General features: G+C 40.8%; 1 protein-coding gene across 1 annotated transcript in view; it reads right to left on the bottom strand.

Moving 5' to 3' along the window:
* The window catches only part of LVRN (laeverin), a 64,238-nt gene that overhangs the window by 13,367 nt on the left and 29,241 nt on the right, over nt 1–21,630 (bottom strand). Inside the window, exons 5-15 of the mRNA XM_046000607.1 lie at nt 19,345–19,499; nt 17,626–17,739; nt 12,368–12,511; nt 11,614–11,679; nt 11,434–11,499; nt 11,031–11,203; nt 8,641–8,717; nt 8,137–8,276; nt 6,054–6,109; nt 3,262–3,415; nt 1,526–1,620 (exon numbers count right to left, since the gene is read on the bottom strand). Coding sequence (XP_045856563.1) covers nt 1,526–1,620; nt 3,262–3,415; nt 6,054–6,109; nt 8,137–8,276; nt 8,641–8,717; nt 11,031–11,203; nt 11,434–11,499; nt 11,614–11,679; nt 12,368–12,511; nt 17,626–17,739; nt 19,345–19,499 — 1,240 coding nt within the window. The remainder of the gene's footprint in view (nt 1–1,525; nt 1,621–3,261; nt 3,416–6,053; nt 6,110–8,136; nt 8,277–8,640; nt 8,718–11,030; nt 11,204–11,433; nt 11,500–11,613; nt 11,680–12,367; nt 12,512–17,625; nt 17,740–19,344; nt 19,500–21,630) is intronic.

The following is a 21,630-nucleotide window of genomic DNA, read 5'->3' as shown; positions in this document are numbered from 1 at the left end:
TCTATCTGGCGAGTTATGTTCGTGTCCAGATGAAGAACAGAGACTTCTGTTTTGTTTTGACAGCTGAGCAATGGGATGCATTTTCTTTCGGAACAAAATAAGTTCAAAAGAATACAGTGAAAAACGGTCATCGATCCAGAGAAGCCATGTCTGGAGGCGTCGCTCTCCATACTCTTGAGTCTCTCCAACTTGGATTCAGAGGTAAAGGAACTCAAACTGGCCATAAGTTTCCAGAAAATGCAAGAGCCAAATGGGGTTGCTCCACCCTCCATTTGCAACCTCAGCCTCGCCTGACCTTCGGATAAGGAGAAGTAAGGATGGCCAAGGGTGGAGGGCCTCTGAAAGACAGTTCTGAGCATTTCTACACCCTCCCTCTGCCTCCCTCCCTACAAGACGGGGTTCTCTACAGGTACACAATTCTCCAAGGTTCCTTGGAAGACAAATGGCCCTGGGAAGCTACCAAAAGTGGGTCACTTGAGTCCAGTTCAGGGGACCAAGGATATGGCTGGCTAATATCTGTGGTGCCTGAGTGAGCACACTTCTGCTTTCCTGTTCATGCACCCAACTCGACTGCCCACTGACTGTCCCACTAGTCCTCACTGTCTCCCATTTACATGTCTAGTCAACCCTATGTCCTTCTAGTCACATGCCCTAGCACGCAAATGTCTCCCTTCTCGGAAGGATACTCTTGAGAGAGAATAATCTCGTTTTGTCCATTTTGTATTTCTTGCTCGGTCTGATTGATTTCAGCCTGATTTTGATTAGAGCTGTAAACAGAATTCCTGTACCGTTGCAGATAACAAATTCCCTCCCTAAACCTAGAAGTTCCCCTCAGGTACCTCCCACTCCCTACAAATCTTGGGTCACGGGAAGGTCAGGGGTACCGCAGCCCTATTTTTACCTTTCACCTCCTTCCCAGACCTCCAGGACAACATGCTTACTGCCCTCACCAAACCAATAACATGGAAATCATTGGTAATACTTACTCGTGCTCACACACAAGTGACTGAAATATTCCAGGCAACTCCTCTCATATTTGTAGAAGGAATGATAGAATTTTTGTCCTTACTAACAAACAGAAGGGACTTTTTTCTCTGGTGGCCTTCCCATGCCTTCAGTTCATTGGTATAGGCTGGTTTTACTCAGTACAACCCCCTCACCGATGGCAGGACACACTCAAAATCTCAACCAGAAGCCTAAGATTTGAGAGAGCTATAAATTCCTGTGTGTCCATGTGCGGACTCTGCAGGTAAACTAAGATCCCAAACTATTGTCTCTGAGTAGGAAACTTGTAGCTGACCCATCCCAAAGCCTCTGGTCTCAAGGAGCATGCAAAATCTCCCAGTTAGATCATAGGTATCGAGATCTTCCTAATACACATCTGGAAACCCACCTCTTCACATGAACCGTTTTGTTCAGTTATAAACTGAAATGAATATAAATGGAATATACATAAAATATATTAATATTGACATATATTAATATATATTAATACATAAATAGAGAAAAAACAAAAAATACTTACAGGGCTAAATAGTCGTCTTGTAACGCTGCTGCGTTTTCACGGATGATAGTTGAATACACGTTCCATATCGAGGTAAGTCTCTTAAACAGATACTTCTATGAATAAGGAAAATCTGTGGTTAGCTTTGGCTCGCAACACTGAATTTGCACCATATTTCCCTCTCTCTGAAAGGACAGGAATACAGGAGTGACAGGTGTCTCCTGAGAAGTTGTCTTTCTTTGTTACTAAACGTATAACTGGTTGATTTTGTTGTAGCCTCTCTTCGTTCAGGTTCCTCATTGGCACAAGGGAATTGCCGAGAATACCAGTATTACCCTTCGGTGAGGACAGAACAACATCACGTATGTGAGTACGCTCCGTGGCAGGTAGGAACTCGATAAATCATGGCTCTTATTACCACTTCCTATCACCTGGAACATTTTCAGGTGTGTTCAAAATAGAGAAAGAAACGATGAATGTTAAAACTGTTCAACATTCGACCTTAACATTTCCATGCTTTGTATCTATACCTCCAAGAAAAATAAGGATGACTGATCTATGCTTTGGACAAATTTACGCCGTGAGTCAGAAATAAAGTTTCTTCAGTTGAGCTCTCAGCTGGTGAACAGCAAGGTTATAAAAGTTATCCATTTATAACACGTCCCTAAGAACAAAGTAGATATTATTCATTGACATTCCTTAAAAACAAATCCTAGGGCGCCTGGGTGGCTCAGTCAGTTAAGCATCTGCCTTCGGCTCAGTTCATTACCTCAGGGTCCTGGGATCCATGTTCAGTGGGGAGCCTGCTTCTCCTTCTCCCTCTGCCACTCCCCTGCCCCACTTGTGTGTTCTCTCTCTCTCTCTCTCTCTCACGCTGGCTCTCTCTCTCTCAAATAAATTTAAAAATTTAAATAAAAACAAACAAAAGCAAATCCTAGTTATTACTTCTTTATCCAGAAGCAGGAATCAGAATTTATCAATGAGCCACCTCAATCCCACACTTAAGTGTCTTCTTTTCTGGGTCACCATCCCCACACTCAAGGACATTTGGACCAGCACTCTGGACAGCTGAGGAAAGAAGTCTGGACCCATGAGGTATTTGTGATCTCGCCCTCCAGTGGCCCAAAAAGCTCACTTCTAATTATCATCTGGACCACTTTCTGGTTTGTTTCTGGTCCCTTACTCTCTGGGTCCCTTACTCCCAACTGTTCCTTTGGTTTGCCCCTGAGCCATCTTTCTTATGATCACTGTTTAAGATCTAATGAAGGAAGTTTGATGATGTCCCATTGCTTGGTGAATTCCCATTTCCCTCCCTCACTTGCCAGCAGCAAAAGCAGCTTCCAAGTGTTTACTTTTCCTGGAACATACCTCTCTGGTGAAGCCCTAGTCCTGTAGACCAGAGTATTTCAATGATGACTACAAGGTTGTTAGAAGTCTTCCTGTTTGACTAACAATCTTTCAGGAGAAGGGTTGCTGTTAGACAAAAAGCATACCATTTCCATCTACTTCTGGGTTCTTAGGGCACACTGTCACTTCACCAAGAACTAAAGACTCTCCAAACTTCTCTCATACTCATTTCCTAGACCAGGCCATGACTAAAGTTTGACTAAGTGTAACCAGCCCTTCCTAAGAAAATGAATACATATTTAGAACTAATAGACTATGACTTGGGGAAGGATGTGTTCCACAGATGCTGTCTAGATATGGAAAGAGGAAGAGAGAACTTTTTAAAACCACATAACAAAGAAGGAAATTACCTTTAACAATGGGTACATATCATAGCTGTTCGCATCAAAAACAAGATCCTTGGTTACCAGGTTCACCAAGACCGCATACCAGACTATGATCTCATCTTCTTCAGCAAGGTACTTGGTTAAATCAAGGGCTGTTTCAATCTCAATATAATTGTTTCTGTTTGGTTCAAAAAAATACACACTCAAAAAACCTCCACTCGCTAAATGATTTGCACACTTTCCATATTTGTTCCATGCTTCGATGCCTGACTTTAATATAGTTTGTGAAATCAGATGAGGAAGTCGAGAAGCAACATGGGGGGTTTGGGAGATAGGAGAAGAATAAATGAAATAAGATGGGATTGGGAGGGAGACAAACCATAAGTGACTCTTAATCTCACAAAACAAACTGAGGGTTGCTGGGGGGAGGGGGGCTGGGAGAGGGGTAGGGGGTTATGGACATTGGGGAGGGTATGTGCTATGGTGAGTGCTGTGAAGTGTGTAAACTTGGCGATTCACAGACCTGTACCCCTGGGGCTAATAATACATCATATGTTAATAAAAATAAATAAAATAAACATTGTTTTAATTAAAAAAAAAAGTTTGTGGAATCAGGAAGCTAGAAGTCTCAGCTCCTTGATGAGATGGGAGCCAAGAAATGCAGACAGGCCCTCCATTACAGTTTGGTACAGTCAAGTGTCCCAATTTTTGGACTAGAGGAAAATCCAGGCCAACTGTTGGACTGCTCGTAGGGCAAAAAAAAAAAAAATCCTTGTGTATTTCATATACATTCTTATGGGAGTACAATTTCCATTCAACAAGTATCGACTACAAGTCATTATCGAATGCTCTACCAGTTACTGGTGGGAATGCAAACTAGAATGTGGGCCATGACTCTTGCTTTCCACTGAGGAGTTTATTCCTTCAGCGAGGAGCAGAGGCTTATGCATGAGAAGCTGTTCATGAGTCTGAGAAAAGCCAACGAATATAATAAAAGTAGCGAAGAAGGAAAACCCATGCGTGTGATGGTGAAGTCAGGGAAGGATGCTTAAAATAAAGAAGATCAAGTGGAAATTTGTGTGAGAGCAGACCAAGCAACTGAGGCACCGGATTTCCTCAGTGTGGAGTTGAGATGTGGAGCTTAGGAAATACATGGGATCAACCCTGTAGAGAGCCTTGAAAGTCAAGATGAAGAGTTTGCATGGAGTGGGAAGGTGTTTAAATAATGGGGGGGGGGTTTGACATCACGAAGTCGATGCTGAAAAATGTTATCACCACTGTGCTGAAGAAGATAGAATGGAAATGAAAGGAACGGAAGGCTGGAAGCTAATGCAACAGGCTAAGTAAAAGATGAGGGGCGCTTGGCTTAGCGTGGAAGCAGTGAAGGTGGTACATAAGGTGAGAATCTAAAACATCCTCAAGGAAGAAGAGATAAGACAGGTTGGCTGGACGGCAGATGGAGAGAGAGAAAGAGAGGAGTCAAGGATGTCTCAAGTTTGGGTCATGGGAAGAATCGTGGCACTCTGACAGACAGAGAGAAACTGAGAGCAGAAACAATTCAGAGACAGGAAAAAAATCCACTGTGGAAGATCCTGAACTTAAATGACCACGGGATATGCAGAAGGCAGGAGGGCACAGGTGGAGATGTAGACTTAGAAGTCATGAATGTACCCTTCCCAAAGCTTTACTGATTAGCTTGTATCTGCTGGGCATTCCACGTGCCCATAATAAAATCATCCCTAAAACCAAAAGAAGGCATGAGCCATCCAAAGGAAAGAGAAAAGAAAATGAGAAGACAAGAGAGGTTTCCCGGAGGATGTGGTCAACAGTTTGAGAGTCATGGTGGTCCTGGAGAGGGGTTTCAGCGAAGCAGTGCGTGAGGAAATGTGCCGCAGGTCACAGAGGGAGAAGTGGTACAGGAATGAAGGACAAAATAAATAGACATTCCTTTGAGAAATAGGACAGGTAAAGACAGAGAGAACACACTAGGTAACTTATTATACAGACTCCTTAATTTTATTGTCTAAAATTTAAATTCTAGACACAAATGAATTACCTGAATGAAAACTTAGCACAGCTTCTACTGAATAAATGTAACAGAAATAAAATCTATACTTCTATAGTATACTAAAATACAGGCCATATCTCATTAAAATTTTACCTATAGCCATTACCCTAGAGTAACAAAAATGACTTCAAAATCTCAATTGGTAGTCTAATTCTAGCAATTCTTTTTTTTATGTCAGCTATTTCCTTAACTTACAATATCACAGAAAAATACGAATGCATCTACAACCTTCCCAAATGTATCTGTTAATATTTAGGAGCCTTTATAAATGCAAGCCCAAATCACCTCTATTTTCTCCTGAGTTTTTCTTCTTGATGGGAATTTTAAAAAATAACAATTCTGATACTTTCTGTGATAATCCTCTAAATATTTAAACACGATGACCTTTTCCTCAGTATATCTTCTCTACCCCACCCCCCACTCCCAACAACCACCCTTGCCTTTTGTCTCTCCAGGATTCTGACTACTCCAAGGAACTCATGTAAATGGAATCACATAATATTTGTTTTTTTGTGACTGGCTTTCCTTACGCAGCACAATGCCCTCAAAGTACACCCATGGTGATGTCCACTCCAGCAATTTCTATGTTCTAAAATGCCACTGTACCCACAGAACTTGATCCTAATCCGAATAAGCTGGGCCTTGTATATACTAAAGAAGCAATTTCACTGCACAGTGATTAGGCTGTAACGTTTTATGACGTTCTCAAGGTACACTTAAAAGCCAGCGGTAAAGACAACATACTCACTTAGACAAGGAAAAGGCATCGTCAATCACCTGTAGCCTGTGGATAACAGGAATGGCCTGCAAATTAGATCCAAATTTGTGCAGGAAAAGATGAGAGCATTTCTTAGCCACAAAATAATTTGCAAAATCATAACAGTGTTTCAAGATCATGGTCGCTTATGAAGCCTGTGTGAACTGTCTCACGCGCAGAGAAATGGTGATCACTGAGGATAGTCCCCGTGATTTATTTATTATACATCTGTTTTTGGTAAATGATCCCTCTGGACATCAATCATAAGGCTTTCATCTGGCAGAGAGTTTTGCCAAAAGACTCCCTGAAAAAAAACGGCATGGTGATAACGAAAACGGGATGTCATGTTGAAAAGGCTCTCCAAGACAAGGAGCGTGTGCTCAATTGTGTTACACTCTCCATATTGCTGTCAGAAGTTTTGGCACAGGAAACCTTAAGTACTCATTATTTAGCCCTATTTTGGTAATACTGAAGTCCTCTGAGCAGTGTCTGTCTTGTCAAGATTTTACTAATTTGACCCAATGCCACCGAGAGAGCCCTGAGAATCATGGAAAGGCAGCAGTCCATTGCCAACCCAACTGCTTAAGCTTGGGCTACAGCCCCATGGCATGGCCAGGCCACAGGAACCTGTCTCAGCTGGAGGGCACTCGAGGGGCCCAGAGGCTCCTATCCCCTTCCTTCAACACCTCACGCATTTTCACAGGTTTGGTCTCAGATAATCCATCCTCACAACACTCGTTTTGAGCCTCTCAGCAAGCTTCAATCTTTCCTTGGTCTCATTTCTTTTCTGGCAGTAATAACACTTCCATTTTTCTAAGTTAATACTAATAGCAGATATCCCCAGCCATGTAGTAGGAATAACTGACCTCAGTTTTTCAATAAGTAAGTCTACAGTGGTTGCAAGAAAATCATTGCTAGAATGGCATGGCCTTGCTTCCATGGCTTACAGTGCCCTCGGAAACCAGTAAGAGGGTAGCTACTCTGAAAAAAATTCGAAAATAAAATGTTATGATGCGTGGGTTTGGGAGCCTTATTCAAAAGCCTTATAATAATTTTTTAAAATTACTGAATATGTCCTGACAGACTGATCTGTGTCCGACCTCTGTTAAAGAGGATACATCTATCGCCTTATCTAATCTTCACAATTCTTTATTTAATGCTGGTCTATCAAAACATCATCATATGGATGGGAAAACCGAAGCATGAACACAAGGGTACCAGATACAGAAGCCAAGCTCTGGACCGATATACCATAGGTCATCTCCTGCTAGAGAGGCTGCTAGATAGTTCCAGAGAGCTCTCGAAGACAGAGACACCAAAGATATCTTTTAGTTCAATGTTCTAGCTTAAAGAATGGTGCCTCCGTGAACTAACTGTCCAGGGTTTCATGGCAGAGCCAGCTCTAGAGAACACAACACCAGCATCCTTCTCCAACAACGGAGATTTTGTTGAATTCAACCAATCAAAATCTGACCGACCAAAGTTAGCCGACATTTTTAATATTTATATATGGCAGAATGACTTACGTTTGGTGATAAAGTAGTATTAGAGTCTATTGATATTTTGTGACTTAAATTCTCCAAGGGAGAGTAAGAACATAATTTTTTAATTCCCTTGATGGGAATTAAAATTAGTTTTTAATTAATTAATTAATTATTAATTAATTTTTAAAATTCCCTTGATGGGCTTAGAAATTGTAAGCGTATGTTTGCCTACATTGTATCTAATCCTCATTGTAAGTAACAAAGCTGTATATTGTTCCCATCTAAAGTGAAGACATGGAAACAGAACATTCAGGTAACTTGTCTGAGATCATAAAACCAATGGTGAGTAGGAAAGTGATTTTTACCCAGAAACGGAAAACGGTTGAAGGAAAATGATATTACTGTTCAAAAGCACAATACATTGAACCTAAATCTGCCCTTTCTAAGAATGAGGGGGAAAGATCCAGTATGGCTTAGGGTGAGAGATTGCAGTGAGGGCAAAGTCTCTTCTCACCAGAGGGCTTTATGAAAGCTTGACTCAAGAGTGCATTATGAATGACATTTAATAACAGGTATAAAAAGCCACCTACCTTAGGATCTTTTTCAAGCTGTTGATTTAGCTTCTTCCAACCTAACTGATCATAGTTAACTCTGTAATATCCAGTCACATTCAAATTTAGAATCACCCAGTCATGATCGGAAGCTGAAACTTGCATTTCAGGGAATATTTCTACAAAGGGATATGGGAAAGGTGTGAAATGGTACACCTAAAAAATTTTTCCACTGCATATTTATACTATATCCTCTTAATCCTCAACAATGAACCTAATAATCCGAAAAAAGTAAAAAAAAAAATTCTAATATAGATACTGATCATACCATATAATTGTATTTTTTCACATATAATGGTTTTCGATTAGAAACTTTTCTTTAAAGCTCTGTTAGATAAGACAAGAATGATATAATATTTTAGTTCTAAGCAAGACAGCTTTTCAAAGGCTATCTGCTCCAACATTTTATTCTCTACCTTTATATATGTGTGTAATATATATTCATGCATATATGTGAAGATATTTTAAAAATCTGTTACTTACTGCTGCTTTTATCTAGCCAGACTAGAGACTGTGTAATTCCATTTTTTATCCAAAGAATAGGTACAATCCATGTGTCACTTATTAGGAAGAAACCAAAAATTCAATTAATTTTCATACATAAGATATAAACTCTGAGCCCGTATTAACTGAGATGATAAAATGACAGACAAGACTCAAATTCTTTGGTTTTTCACTCTGGATAGGCAAGGGTTTGCTCTTAGGATTATTCACTGTTGTTTTTTCTTTTTTTTTTTAAAGATTTTATTTATTTGTAAGAGAAAGCGGGGTAGGGGAGAGAAAGAGTCCAAGAGTGGGGTGAGAGGCAAAGGGAGAAGCAGGCTCCCTGCTGATCAAGGAGTCTGGTGCTAGCTTCAATCCCAGAACCCTGAGGTCATGACCTGGACTGAAGGTAGACGCTTCACCGACTGAGCCACCCAGGAGACTTTCACTGTTGTTTTTATAAGCCGGTTTTTCTTTAGCCATTTGTTTACCCTCTGTCTTCTTCTTTACTTTTTCTTATAACTTAAGGTAGCTATGAAGACAATATTGTATAAATTCCTTCCTTCCATTTTTTTCTTCCTTCCTTTCATTCTTTCTTTTTCTTTCCTCTTCCTTCCTTCCTCTTTCTTTTTCTCTTCTTTCTCCTTCCTTTCCTTTCTTTCTTTCTTTTAACCCTCTCTCTTTCGATCTTTCTTTCTTTATGTATCTGAAACTCTCAAGACCTGTGTATATTTCAAGCCTGTTTATATGAAATTATAGCCACTTGGTCTCACTCAGGCGTTGTTCAAATGTTGCAGACAGACATAAGGCCCTCTGTGCCAAGAGAGGCAAAAAGTAATTTCAGAAGAAAAAGCTTGACAAACATTTCAAAATGCCTTTCTGCCTCAAGCTTTCTCCCCATCTGAAAAGCGTTCAGCACAGATCAGATGATTCACATTTACTGAATGCCGACATTCTTCCCACATTGGTGGACGTGACCTGGACGGACCAGACGACCACAGGAGGACATTAGTCATCTGAAGAGTTACAGTCCTTGGAGTTTGGACAGGACTTGCAATCTTGCTCAAATGCTCACAAGTCTGGTTGTCTTTGAATGGAGGGTCTGTGTTGATCTAATCGCTAAGGCACGCATCTTCGCAAAAGTCACGGAATCGTGATGAGCACATGGGATGCACAGAAGTGTTGAATCACAATATCATATACTTGAAACTAACAGAACACCGGATGTTAACTATCTGGAATTAAAATTAAAACTTTTATTTAAAAAAAATCACAGAATAGCAAAGTGAGTAGGGATGTTCTGTTCTGTTCCTTTTCTCTGGGGTTTTAAGGAACGAGCAGGATGTCCTCCATATTTGGGCGATAGTCTTTGAAAATCACTCCCTCATTTGCGCTAATACTTAACCGCAGTGCAATGCAAACATCAAAACACTATCCAATACACTCGAACATCATCTGACGAGTTAAGAAAGGGAAGGGAAGGAGAGAGGAAGTGATGAACACTAAGCTGCTTTAGGCTCAGTTGTTTTTTTTTTTTAATTTGACAGAGAGAGAGTTCACAAGTAGGCAGAGAGACAGGCAGAGAGAGAGGAGGAAGCAGGCTCCCCGCTGAGCAGACAGCCCGATGTGGGGCTCGATCCCAGGACGCTGGGATCATGACCTGAGCTGAAGGCAGAGCCTTTAACCCACTGAGCCACCCAGGTGCCCTAGGCTCAGTTTTTCATTTCCTTTTGACAACAATCCACTGGGACAGACGCTGTCGCATTTACGTTACTGATAAGGCAGCTAAAACTGAGAGAATTTCAATTAGACTTACCTAAGGTTTGAATTTTGGTGAGGTTGATATTTAAATCCAGTATGAGAGACTCTAACGGCCATAATTCTAATCCGATAGGCACGGCTAGCAATACACACACATGCGTACCTTCGGACACACGCGGAACTATCCCTCTGGGGCTGGTGACCATTCAGTTCCATTTCTACTGAAAAAAGATGACTGTGTAGCAGGACCCCCTTTTCTCTTACCTGACAGGAGGCCATGCATGGTTCTATTTGATTGCCTCTCACTCAGAATCCTGAGTAATGCACTACTTCTCTCTGAAGGACAAAGAGCGTACATGACCCCCAACGCATTGGTTGCTGACGTCCTGCTACATGCGGGGGACGGGGCACTGCCTCGAATCCCTCAGTGCAAGTGTCTGGCCTCGTTCAGGACATCGGGGGCTCTGCCTCATGCCAGCACCCCGGGAACACCCCTCGCAGAGCACAGAGCCCACTGCAGAAGAGTATGTACCCAGCCCGCTGTTCTGCTTCCTCACCCACAGGCTGCTTTCCATTGGATTGGAGCTCAACCCCAAGGAAGGTGAAGACAGAGCAGCAAATGTACCTACTTGTGGGTTAGGAGAGTCTCGTTTTTAACCTTCCCGAGATAAAACGGCTCCTGTCTGATGGTGCCGGTGGATACATTTAAGGTGACCACTGGAAAGCCACTCTGGTGGGTCCAGCTGTCCATTATGCTTTTCACTGTGCCTGGCAAAAGGGTATTATTCTGGTCATCGACGACCTGTTTTTAAAAAGTATCACAAGAGCAAATATCGACCATCAGAATCTTTTCAGGGGGCAGTCTCCCAAAAGAAACTACATGGCTGGCTATTCTATTTTTCATTTATGATATTCTGGGCCTAATTCAGAACTTTGCTCAACTCTCTAGGTGAATGAGTCCTTAGTTCATTCATTCGTTGACACTCACTCATTCATTCACCGAATGCGCCTGTCAGGAGGTAGGACAATTACCATTTGAAAATGCCTCCATAGGTCATCTTGCTCAGCATTTGAGTAAGAAAATGTCTTCAAATAGGACTGTAAAGAATGAAGAAGTTAAAAAGAATGGAAAAGTTAAGGTTAAAATAAATAACATGCCCCAAACAATTTATGGTTCCTGCCTTCTATGTAACAACAATTTTGTAAACTCACCTTGAGTGCACTGATAAATAAATTCTCATTCAGGAAGCTGGAAAGCATTCGGACCAAAGATGCTCCCTAGGACAAGAAACAGTCCATTGTTTGAGCAAATTCAATATATAAATACTGACACATTCCATTTTGATAAGCAATATTCTGGGTTTTTCTCCCAATTACATTGCGTACTTCATTTGAATGATTGGGTTATCCCCAAATATGTTGATAAAATAGTAGACTGTCACTAACTAATAGGTAAAAGTTGAACACATGCTTTACATATAAAGAATTCAGGACACACAAAATATTTTAAGCCAAGATGTTTACATGGTAAGAATAAATTTCCACCAAGCAGAAGGGTTCACCTTAAAAGTAACAAGTTGACCGAGTCCCGCATCGGGCTCTCTGCTCAGCAGGGAGCCTGCTTCCCTCTCTCTCTCTCTGCCTGCCTCTCTGTCTACTTGTGATCTCTCTCTGCCAAATAAATAAATAAATAAATCTAAAAAAATAATTAAAAAAAAAAAAGTAACAAGTTGTCTCAGTGTTTTTATAATGATGGATGGTACCGATCACCTAACATGGGCTTGAATAATATTTGCTAGATGAGAACTGATTTAACCACACTTTCTGAAATCCATCTGCTGAATAAAATTACGATTATTTGTATCAAAGCCTGTGTGGTGTCATATTAGCCTATTATCCTTTGAATCCATTTTATGTACCTTATTGCAAGAGTGCAAAACAAAAAGCAGTATATAATTGATTTTACCTTGTTGTAAGTAAACAAGTCAAAGAGACCATTTATTTCACTGGTTTCTGTGAAATTTTCCACCTTCAAGGACACAGCTCTAGACACCAGGGCGTGATCTTCACTGAGGACATTATGTAAAATGTTAGAAAAAAAGATCTCATTCTAAAAGGAAAAGATTGAGCAACATTAACTTCTTCGGTGTGGCAGAAGCACAAAATTCAAATACTTTCAAAATGCTTTCAAAAACTGACACTGAAGAGGGGAAAAATCATTCAGATGTGCTCTGTGAGCTTCCTTATACCAAATAACTCAGGATTCCTTGAATAACAAAATATCTAAGATACTTCCCTTCCCATTTAATATCCTTCTTATTTCCATTTTTTAAAAACCCCATTACAAAAGTCAACATGTTTTCCAGGAGAGCTGTCTACATTTCCCCAAACGAGGTCCCCGATCACACAGACAAGACCCTCTAGGGACTAGCATCTCTGGTCATTTTAATCCTGTAGAACTGTATTGATAATTTTATTAGTAACCCCTTAAAATGGGTCAGTCTCTCTTCAATGAACATTTACAGGCCAAAACGCACCAGATTAATCATTTTGATGATGATGTCCTAGTTTGTAATTGGAAATAGATTCATGGGCTGGATACGACAGTTTCTAGATCATGCATTAGGAAAAGGCAGTTTATTATATTTGAGTAAATACAGAACTCTCCAGAAAACTAGACCTCTCTCAGACACAGGACAAGGGCCATTTCTTTTTTGAAGGAAAGAGAGAAGGAAGACCAACATACAGCCAAAGAGGTGTGGGGCATGGCAGAGCCAAAGAAAGGATCGTGGCAAAGAAGCAGCAGAGACAGCTGGCTCCTGCCCTGCAGAGCAGGGCAAACCCTCTCATAACCCAAAAGCAGCCTCACCTCCCTAGTGGTCGTTTCTGGGGTCCCCAAGTTGACTCCTTCAAATTCTGCCCACTTCCATCGGCCAACGTTCCAACCAACCCTCTCCTCCTCACATATTATTTTTCGACTTATTAACACCATTGATTAGGCTACTGTCCAACTTGGCTCTTCCAGAAACGAGACAGCCTTTCATCTAGAGCAACACATCTCCAACTGTAATGAGAATAAGGATCCCCTGGGGGTTTGATCGATTCATACATGAACGCAGCTGGTCTCAGGTGGGGTTCTGTACTTCTAATCGATTACCTGGAGACGCTGATGTTGCTAGTCTGATAGTCCCGCTTTGAGAAGCTAGGAGTGAGAGGAGACGTCTGTGTAAGTCTGACCTGATTCATTCAGTATAGCTTTTATTAGTTGAACACTCAAGCATTCTTGAGAGTGCCTCACCGTTGACCCATGTGTCCTCTAAGCACAACGTGGAAAACAGAGGAGATAAAGAACACCCATAATCCTACATCTCCAAGACAGTCACCATTAGAACGTTAGCACTCTGTTTTTCCACTCTCTTTCCCTATGTATTTATTTAGATGTAAACACTTCTGTCCTTCTTACTTATTATGACATTTGTTTCAAAATTCTGATACCTCATCGTCATAACTATCCCTAAGGACGGCCGCTGCATTATAAATGAAACATACATAAACTGGATATGAATAAGCCAAACACTTAATAAGCCAAAACGTAATAGTGATGATCACAGTGTGGTCAGATCACATATGACATCGTTCTTCTCAAAGTAGAGCATATAACACTTCTGCAAAAGCAAAACATTAAAATAAATAAATGCAGGGTTGCGGAATGGCCCACTGAAGCCATGAACCATTACTGACTTCATCATTTCCCTATTAGTCAGGAATTTTTTTTTTGATTTTTTTTTCCATTTTATTTATTTTTTCAGCGTAACAGTATTCATTCTTTTTGCACAACACCCAGTGCTCCATGCAATTTAGTCAGGAATTTAAATTGCTTCCAGCTTCATACTGTTTGAAACAATATTTTAACGAACACCTTTATGCATTGCCTTTTCTATGTTTTGTGAATTCCCTCTGTTGCCCTCGGAATGGATAGTCTGTCTCTCTTCTCCCTGCCTGGTAGAAAATCTTCTATTGTTTTCTTGTCTTCTTGGTGTCACTATTATCACACTAGTTAACTGTGATGAAGGGGGCAGACACCTCTTCCTCAACATCCCCAAGGTCTTTCTCCTCTGGGCCTCCCATAAGGTGACTCTTGTCCCCGCCTGTTCCAGTCCTGCTGGAGGGAAACACTTATATAAAAAGTGATATCAGCTTTTTTAAAAATTGTATTTGGGCACTGAATACAGTGGTTGGAGAAAGTGAGTCTGCATACCCACCATTACTTTCTTCCTGCAAGTTGCAAGATTCTAGAGAAAAATAACTATTCCTATTAAATATATTATCCTAAGAAATAGAACAGTATTCATTATAATAAATTTATATGGAATATCATTGTGGTTAAAAGCACAGACTTTGGGGTGCCTGGGTGGCTCTGTCAGTGAAGCATCTGCCTTTGGCTCAGGTCATGATCCCAGGGTCCCAGGATTGAGCCCCGTGTTGGACTCCCTGCTCTACAGAGCGTCTGTTTCTCTCTCCCCCCTCCCTCTGTGTGTGTTCTCTTTCTCTATCTCTCACTCTTTCTCAACTAAATAAACTCTTAAAAGAAAAAAGAAAAGAGCAATTGAGAAACCATAGATTAAAAGATCTAACTAGTACAAAAAGAGATTAATCTTATCATCTTTGCTTCAAAATCACTAGTAATATATCTCCATCAAATTTCCCCAGATAGGATACCTTAGCCAATTTCAGTAGTATTAAGAGGTAACTGATGGGGGCGCCTGGGTGGCTCAATGTGTTAAAGCCTCTGCCTTCAGCTTGGGTCATGATCCCAGCATCCTGGGATTGAGCCTCACACCGGGCTGTCTGCTCGGGAGCCTGCTTCCCCCTCTCTCTCTGCCTGCCTCTCTGCCTACTTGTGATCTCTATCTGATAAATAAATAAAATCTTAAAAAAAAAAAAAGAAGTAACTGATGGCTGTTAATGATATATTCCATTCAATTGAGAAAATAAAGGGTGAATCTAATTGCTTCATGGGAATGGAACTGGTTTTCTTACTGAACCCAAGCAGAGTTACTTTGGGATACAACCAAATCCTTTCATAAACAATTATAGATGACATGAACCATGTGTAGGTTTCTATCTTATAAAAGAGAGATAAAAACAATTTTGTAGCTACAGAGTATATGGAAAGGACTTTTAAAGACAACTAAGGTTTTCTCTATGTATATAAAATTTACGTAAATGAAGAGTCATATAATGAACTCCCCCCCCACACCCCATTAGCTCTCGGGGGACAAGAACACTCCTATGTGTGTTCTCTGCAGAGCACAGTTGGGTGAAGGCATGATCGTGGCGTCAGAGACATCTGGAACTGAACCTCATCTCCGACACAGAGTAGCCATGAGACCTTGAACAACTTACTTAAAGCTCCTATGCCTATTTCCTCAACTAGAAAACAGAGTGACAACTACACTCAGATGATTGTTTTGGGAATTGAGTAAGATGATGTACGTACAAGACTCACTATGTGGAACATAAGTCCTAAGTGCTCAGAGAACAGGAAACCAGTTTATTACTGTTGTTACTATGGTCATTACCTTCATCATGAGACAAGACCTGGACAAATGGGTTATTATAATCACAGTTCCGTCCCCATCATGCAGATGACTTGGGCAAGTCACCCAACCATCCAGGACTTCTGTCTCCTAATCCATGTAATGATGCCCAACCCAGGGGAGGAAGAGGGGCTGGACTGCAGGGGGTGTGGGCCATCTATGGGAACCCCGCAAAGCATAGCGTGGGGGGCATGGAACCAGGGTACGAAGAGGCTATGACCTGAGTGCTTCCCACAAACTATGATTTCACCAACACATTATAAAAAGAGGATTTTTCGAGAACGTTTCGGAAGGGCCAAGTTAGGTTTGCCAACAGTGAATTCTGCCAAATAATCAACAAAACCCAAGTATCATGTATCTACCATCTCCATCCTTTCCTAAAAAGGGCAAATTTTATTGCCAGTGGAATAGGAAAGACACTGTCTTAGAATCTCCTTCAAACTGGGCGGTATTACATTTTGCCTCTGATAAAGATCTGGCCAGTGGAGATCAATCAGTCTTTCAAGTATCAATATACTGAGCAAGAATGGGGAAAGAAGAAAAGAGGCCAAGAACCAAGCTTGGAAACACAGGGAGGTGGGATGAGGGACAGGCCAGGGAGCCGTGGGCTGAACAGCCTTGAACATCAGAAAGGTGGAGAGAGGCAGGGACAGAGCGAAAGCCAGGACCTTGGGCTTGTTATCAAGAAGTGAGGTACATGTCAAAGCATGATGTTAACCTAAACATTTAAATATCTAAGTCAAATAAAACCAATCCTGTTTTATCATGCCATCCTGAAAGCACTAATCTACATAAATGACCAGAAATAGAACTTACAGTTGCAACCATCAGATTTGCATATTCATGAATTTATATTTTCATATTGCTATTTATTCAAAACAGCAAAACAGCATTGGGTATAATATATAAGATATCAGTTACCCAGCTGATCTATATTATATAATATTTTATAATATATAATATAGCATATTACTTATCATTAAAGTCATAGGCTACTGATTACAGTGGCTTTAGAATTGAGTCTAGGCAGAAATAAGGGAAAATGACCTAAAATCCAATAGCAGGGAAAGATAATAGGCATACACCTTATAAGGTGATATAATAAAATATTAGGCAACCCTTAAAAATCTTGTTTTCAAAAATGACAATGATTTGCGGAAATGTTCTTGATATAAAAGGAAGTACACAAGGCATTACAGGTTTCTGTGTAAAAAAGTAATACCCGCTTTTATGAATATTTAATGAGTAAAAGCCTAGAAAAAGAAAACATAAAAATAAGTAACACTGATCACCTCTGGTATTACAGGTAATTTTTTTTTTTTTTTTTTTTTTTTTAAGATTTATTTATTTGACAGAGAGAAATCACAAGAGAGGCAGGCAGAGAGAGAGGAAGGGAAGCAGGCTCCCTGCCGAGCAGAGAGCCCGATGCGGGACTCGATCCCAGGACCCCGAGATCATGACCTGAGCCGAAGGCAGCGGCTCAACCCACTGAGCCACCCAGGCGCCCCTATTACAGGTAATTTAACATTCCTTCTATTTTTCTGTATTGTACACATATGAAACAACAAAATGTACCGGTTTCATAATTAGAAGAATTATAAGTAAATGTAACAGACATACTTACTCTTGGGAATTTAGGATTGAAGTAGTTAATTACTCCAAATTCAAAGTAAGATGCAAAACCCTCTTTGAGCCAGACATCGTTCCACCAGTTCATGGTAACCAAATTTCCAAACCACTTTTGGAGATGGGAGAAAAAAGAGCTTTCTTAAATTAAATTTTAGGAATTCATTGTAATTGCATGTTTCAATCCACACAAGGTCAAAGACATAATGAAACTGGAATTCCTCAATAACAGAACTGGAAACAGGGCTCCAAAAAGCATGTTGTGGCTTTCACGTGAGGAGATACCAGTCATGCATTTCTTTGAAAGAAGCATTTCACATCCAACAATTGAAAGCAATTTTTGTTTTTGAACTGTCATGTTCAAAGATAAAGGTAAGCTAAGGTCTGAAACCGTCCGCTTCCCTAAGAGTTATGTTAATTTAAATAAAGCAAAAGTCCGTTTGTTCACTTAACTCCTACTGCTTACACCATCTTAGACTCTAGACTACATCAGAATTTTGCTGGAAGCAGTTGTGTTGTGTCAAGAACATGTTTTGATCTGTGCCGTGTCCGAGGCACTCATGCGTTCTGCTATACTTATTTTCTATTTGGGCTTAACAAAGTGTCAAATGGATGATGGATGGAATCAGGAAAAAAAAACCCAATAATTTCTAACACCAACTAATCTGTGCCCTAGTATTTAATCAAATTCTTGCAACAGCTGTCACGTTAATAGCTAGCAGCCAGTCTTTCAGAACTATGGGCGGCTTGAGCAATCCTAAAAAAATGGCATTCTTGGGGGGGGACTGATCGAAACTTGTCAAAGTTTGTGTTTACACAACATGGTTTTATTCTCTCCCAGTAAGTCATTCTTTCCCAAAACTTCTTGTGGATCCACCTAACAAGAAGAGAACAATTTCCTAGTTTAGATCACTTCTTTCTGAATAAACTTGTATTAATGGAGTCAAGGTCAAAAAGCAGATGTGAGGGGCGCCTGGGTGGCTCAGTGGGTTAAAGCCTCTGCCTTCAGCTCAGGTCATGATCTCAGGGTCCTGGGATCAAGCCCCGCATTGGGCTCTCTGCTCTGCCTGCCTCTCTGTCTACTTGTGATCTCTGTCTGTCAAATAAATAAATAAAATCTTTAAAAAAAAAAAAAGCAGATGTGAGAACCTCCATCAAAAAAACTAAAGTTCTAAAATCACATTATGGAAGCACAGATCTAATGAAATAAATCCTTGTTTACATCCCTTTTGGGTATGTGGCTTGAGGACTAATGACTGTTCATCTCACTGACTCGTTAACCAATTCCCTGTATCCCTCGAGTTCCTCTTCAAACAAAGCAAAAACAAAGTTCAAAACAATCTACTGAGGAAAGGTGGGCATCTGTCAGTGACCTTTTTGAACATCCCTTACGTTAAGATGGAATGAAAACAATCATAGCTCTGGTTGGCGTACTTCACCTGAAGAGGGTTCTGGGGAGTGGCTTACTTTTGGATGTAAATACCTGACCTCCAACGGGCCTGGAAGGTCTCGTTGGTCTGACCCAACACCAACAGTTCAAGTTCACGCAAGATCTGATCACACAGAACTTGCCTTCACTGTCCCACTTCTTGAATAGTTTTTAAAATCTGGTGTACCACTGAGCTTTTGTTTCGTTTTTTTGCTCTCCTGGGTAGAGCGGCTGGGGAATATCTTCATGGGAAATAAGGGAAGTAAGAAAGAACATTTTACCACATGCCTGATGTCCGATCTCGTGGGAGAGAATGAAGGAGATCACAGCCTTTTTGTCTGTTACTTGATCGTTTGGTTGCATCAACAATAATGACTCATCGAATATCAATAGTCCCCAATTTTCCATTGCACTGTTGTCAAAAGTAGGCAAGGCAATTATATCTAAGTGGATTTAAATGGAGGGAAAAATGAAATCATCTCTTCCAAAAAAGTCTGAGATTCCCAGATATAATGATCTCCAAATGAAATCATAAAATTACTAAAAGAACATACAAGCGAATATTTATATTGTGAGGGGAGAGGAGACGAATACCAAAGACAGAAGCCAGAAGACAAATGGTTTAGATTGTCTGAAAATCGAATACTTTTGATAAAGGACCTGGAGAGAGAAATCTTAAAACATCACCATAAAAAATAAGCTTTACAAAACTGGCAAACAATCAATCTGTAGAGACATTTCATTGCAGAAGACAGGCAGATAGCAAACACACATGTGAAAAGATGTTCTGCATCCTATGTCATTGGAAAATGGCAAATTAAAACAATGAGATACTAGTATACACCTATTAGGGCGGTTTAAATCCAAAACACACTACCAAAGGCTGGGAAAGATGTGGACTGGCAGGAACTCTCTCATTGCTGGTGGGAAGGCAAAATGGTAATGGCCACACCAGAAGACAGTCTGCCAGCTTCTTATAAAATTTATAAATAAAGGCTGGCCCACGTTCTAGCAATTGAGCAATTGAGGTTATTTGCCCAAATGAGCTGAAGACTTAAGTCCACACAAAAACTGGCACAAGAATGTTTATAGCAGGGGCGGCTGGGTGGCTCACTGGGTTAAGCTTCTGCCTTCAGCTCAGGTCATGATCTCGGGATTGAGCCCCGCATCGGGCTCTCTGCTCAGCGGGGAGCCTGCTTCCCCACCCCTCTCTGCCTGCCTCTCTGCCTACTTTTGATCTCTCTCTGTCAAATAAACACATTTAAAAAAAAAAAAAGAACGTTTATAGCAGCTTTATTTTTTTAAAGATTATATTTATTTATTTATTTGAGAGAGAGAATGAGAGAGAGAGAGCACACAAGCAGGAAGCAGGGGCAGAGAGCGAGCGAGCAGCAGACATGCCACTGAGCTGGGAGCCTGACTTCACTGGGGTCTCAATCCCAGGACCCTGGGATCATACCCTGAGCCGAAGGCAGACACTTAACTGTCTGAGCCCCCCAGGCACCTATAGCAGGTTTATCTGTAATTGAAAAAAAAAAAAAAGAAGGAAAATATCTTTCAATAGGTGAATGGACACACAAATTATAGTATATCCTTACAACAGAGTGTTATTCAGCAATAAAGAAGCTATCCAACCATCCATCTGAAGTCCAAGAAGGAACTTTAAATGCAGGCTGTTACGTGAAAAGAAGCCAGTGAGGACAAGCCACACGTGGTATGACTCTCCACTTACGTAACATGATGAAGAAGATAAAACCGGAGAGACGGTAAAAAGATTGGTGGTTATCAGGACTTTGAGGAGAAAGGAGGCAATGAACACAGGGGATTTTTATGACTGTGTAACTACTCTGTAATTTTGGATACATGTCATGATACACTTGTGAAAACTGATAGAATGAAAAGCACCAGGACTGAAACCCAACATGCACTATGGGCTTTATTTAACAATATTGTTGATCAGTTGTAACAAACCTAACACTCTAATGCAAGATATTTACAGTAGGAGAAACTGTGGGGGTGGGGGAGGGGAACAGAGAGGTGGTAAATGAGAATTCCCTATACTGGGCCGCCTGGGTGGCTCAGTGGGTTAAGCCTCTGCCTTCGGCCCAGGTCATGATCTTGGGGTCTTGGGATCAAGGCCCACATCACGCTCTCTGCTCAGCGGGGATCCTGCTTCCCTCTCTCTCTTTGCGTACTTGTGATCTCTCTCTGTCAAATAAATAAATAAAATCTTTAAAAAAAAAAAAAGAATTGCCTATATTTGCTGTGTCATTTTTCCTTGAACCTACAAGTGGCTCTAAAAAATAGTCTAGTTAATTTTTTTAAAGATTTTATTATTTGAGAGAGAGAGAGTTTGAAAGACCATGAGCAGGGGGAGGGGCAGAGAGAGAAGCAGGCTCCTCACTGAGCCAACCATGCAGGGCTGGATCCTAGAACCCCAGGATCATGACCTGAGCCAAAGGTAGACACTTAACCAACTGACTGAGCCACCTAGGTGCCCCAGAAGTAGTCTAATTAAAATGAAATATTTAAGTTTAGCAAAAGACCCCATAAACAAATTTGAAAGGCAAATCA

The sequence above is a fragment of the Meles meles genome, chromosome 3 (assembly GCF_922984935.1).
Source record: "Meles meles chromosome 3, mMelMel3.1 paternal haplotype, whole genome shotgun sequence".
Classification (NCBI taxonomy): domain Eukaryota; kingdom Metazoa; phylum Chordata; class Mammalia; order Carnivora; family Mustelidae; genus Meles; species Meles meles.
Note: the sequence above shows the minus strand (reverse complement) of the source record. Positions and strands in the feature narration are given on the sequence as shown.